Source organism: Solanum tuberosum, unplaced genomic scaffold, assembly GCF_000226075.1.
Source record: "Solanum tuberosum cultivar DM 1-3 516 R44 unplaced genomic scaffold, SolTub_3.0 scf00110, whole genome shotgun sequence".
Taxonomy (NCBI): Eukaryota; Viridiplantae; Streptophyta; class Magnoliopsida; order Solanales; family Solanaceae; genus Solanum; species Solanum tuberosum.
In genome coordinates this window covers 860,173-863,596 of record NW_006239037.1, presented here as the reverse complement: position 1 = coordinate 863,596, position 3,424 = coordinate 860,173, and the positions used below count along the sequence as shown (strand labels likewise).

Here is a 3,424-nt window from a genome sequence, read left to right as displayed (position 1 = left end):
AGTAATATTTTTTAATTAGCGAGCGTAAAAAACGATTTTCTAGCCCTTTTTGAATGACTATTAACTCTCTTTTGTCCTCATATATACTGTTTTGGAAATGTCCTAGCTTTTGCTTAGTAAGAAAGCAAAGATGAGTCGAGAGAAGTCTAGAATGTTTAAGTCAAAGAAACATGTAGATGCTTTATTTTCTCACACGCGTGGCTCGACGAATCACGAACTTTCCACTGAATTCGTCTTTTCTCTTCCTTCAACGAATACGGGTCGGGTCGTTATTTCAATTGCAAATTATATAAAGGGGCAGTTCTTTTTTCCCAAATTTCCTAACGCACAAGTAAACCTTACGAACGTACAATCAGTGTGAGAAATAGTTTGTTGAAGTTCGATAATTTGAGAGATGTGGAACCAGGCTTACCGGAAAGATGACGTGGAGTTCGGCACTGCGCCGTTGTATCCGGCGATGTTGGAAAGTCCTGAACTCCGGTGGTCTTTTATTCGAAAAGTGTACTCGATTATTTCTATTCAGTTGCTTCTAACCATTGCTGTCGCCTCTGTCGTCGTCACCGTTCATCCGATTTCACACTTCTTTGCAGCCACAAATGCAGGCTTAGCACTTTATATTGTACTCATCATCACTCCATTTATCAGTAAGTTAATGATTCTAATCGTGGATCTAATTAGGGTATTTTTCTTCTTGAGTGTTTTTTTAATTGATTGTGTTGTTGTTGCAGCGTTGTGCCCGTTGTATTACTATCACCAGAAACATCCGGTTAACTATTTGCTTCTTGGATTGTTCACGGTTTCTCTTGCCTTTACTATCGGATTGACTTGCGCATTCACCAGCGGTAAGCATCTTCAATTGGATTGTTTTGTATTGTCTTTCTGTTTTAGGATTTATGGACATTGCGTGCGTTCTATGTCATAGTGCATTTATCTTTAGAATATTCTTCTCTTGTGGTGAAGTGTTAATATAGATCACCGGCATTAAGTATTACGGCGGTTAGTCTAACCAAACTATTTGAAGTTGACATTGACAATTAGGGGTGTGGAAATTAATTTGTAAAACTAACCATATATGAACAGACTGTTATATAGAAACATTGAATCAAGTTCAATAAAATTGCCATATAGGTACTATACGAATATGAATATATTTCTACACACACATAGAGCTTAAGAATTTGAAGGTTTTGGGTGCCATACCTCTTTGAGTGCAGAGGTCACTATCAGAAAATGGTAAATATCCAACAGACATCAAAATTTGGCTCATCATAAGGAATTTTCAATGGGAAATCCGTCAGAAACGTTATCGACGAGCCAAATTTTTGACAGATTCTATTAGAGAAGTTAGTGATTTTTGGTTAGGATCGTCTACGTTAGCCTAAACCTCCAATAGAGCAAACATTTGGTTGGTTTTGATCAACTTTTAATAAATAATATAATACTAACTATGATGATAGCTTGACGCAAAACAAAGGTTTGACCCAACTTATAAATCACAGAATGAAAGAACACAGATGTTCCAGTTTCATTATTAAGAGATAATGGCATCAAACCCCAAGCAAAACAGGGAGAGATGAACTTTTATGTTTTAAGGAAGAAGGAATGTTTAATTTTATTTATGAAGTCTTAAACATATATGAGACAAAAAGTCTAGAATCCATTAAAATAACAAAGAGACAAACAACAACTAATGAAGAATAGCTCGTCAGGAGGAAAAGAATAATGAACCACAGAGAATAGAAGCAGCAAAACATGAAGTTGCCAATCTTTCGAACTCCCACCAGTTGGGAGGAATTTTAAACCTCTGCCAGTGGCGCCTTCGGAGTATTTGTCATTGCTGGTGGTACTTAACATATTTATGATATTTCTCAGATATATACAAGAAGTTTCAACCAAAGCTTGCAGGTGCCATGGCATCCCCTGGGGCCTTTGTAAATTCTCTCCTATGTAGAACTAGATATAGTCGTGACTTGTGATTTATAACACAAACTGCCTAGTATTAGTTCTTAGTTTTTAGAAGCTGGGTTTCATGAAGAACATGATATCACGACATGAACCAATAGTCTGAAATAATGTATATGATGATTGTCAAGTTGTTGCGTGTGTAGAAAATAATCAAGATACTACTAAAATACCATCTTGTCTTCTTTCTCAAAGATGGATATTCCCAAGTATAAGTAAAAGAGTTAACTTCATCTCAAAAAAAAAAAAAGTATAAGTAAATTTTGGTGACCTTCTTTAGTGAAGTTATTTTACATACGAAATGGAATGTTCAATGAACCAAGTTGATACCGTGGATAAATTGATACAATTGAGATTGCTTATTTAGAACATTCATCTTGATTGTACCTATGAAAGATTTTTTTGTATTTTGGTAAGGCAATTGAAAGATTGTTATAAGTTCATTTTCCAGATAATCAACCTGTCTATCAACTTATAATAGTACTTGATTACGTAAACTTCTGATTGTAATCAATGGTGAATGAGCTGTATCCGCTCTTCACTCGAAAGGATAACTCATCATTGAAATGAGTTCACTTATAATAGTACTGATTACATGAAATCTCTGCTCAATCTTAATGGATTTACAAACTGAATCGACATAGGTCCCCTTACGGATCTGAGGGGCCAATTGTTGTCACTTGCCAGTGCCGATGTGTATCATCTACTATAGCCCTGGAAAAATAACACATTCTTGCAAATAGGACTTGAAAACATATTAGTATGTAAGTGTTTTACTGGTGTTTTTCAGGCAAAGTAATTCTGGAGGCAGTCATACTGACTACAGCGGTGGTGATTAGTCTGACATTATACACCTTCTGGGCGGCTAAAAGAGGCCAAGATTTCAACTTCCTGGGACCTTTCTTGTTTGGTGCTCTTATTGTTCTTCTGTTGTTTTCCTTCATTCAGGTTTGTAAATTTATTATTTCTTATAGGTTCATCTTTATCACTCTTTAATTTAACAAATAATGTGATTTCTTTCCTTGTTTATGGCAGATTCTTTTCCCTCTGGGTAAGATCTCAGTGATGATCTATGGCTGTCTTGCGTCAATCATATTCTGTGGATACATTGTCTATGATACAGACAATCTAATCAAGCGCTACACTTACGATGAGTACATCTGGGCTGCTATATCCTTGTATCTTGACGTTATCAATTTGTTCCTCGCTCTATTGTCCATCTTCAGGGCTGCGGACAGTTGAAGAGTTAAAAGAGAGGAATAGCTATACTAATTTCTCTCTTCACGTGTATGTGTATGCTTATCATTCGTTATCTTTTCCTAGTTTTTCCTCTCTTTTGTTATGGATGGTTTGCTTATTGATAATTGTATAGAACGTTTTCTTAGTTAGAAGAACTAGAACTGTATCGATTTTGGCAAATGATTGAGTTTCCCCTCTTCTATGAGTCCCATTCTCCTGTTCT

General features: G+C 35.9%; 1 protein-coding gene across 1 annotated transcript; it reads left to right on the top strand.

Annotated features, from left to right (window-relative positions):
- Window positions 1-391: 391 nt before the first annotated feature.
- LOC102598842 (BI1-like protein) lies at window positions 392-3,204 on the top strand. Its single transcript, NM_001318656.1, is given in 4 exon segments — window positions 392-644; window positions 729-842; window positions 2,753-2,910; window positions 2,998-3,204. Coding segments are annotated over 4 exon segments (729 nt in total). The 5' UTR covers window positions 392-394.
- Window positions 3,205-3,424: the final 220 nt, after the last annotated feature.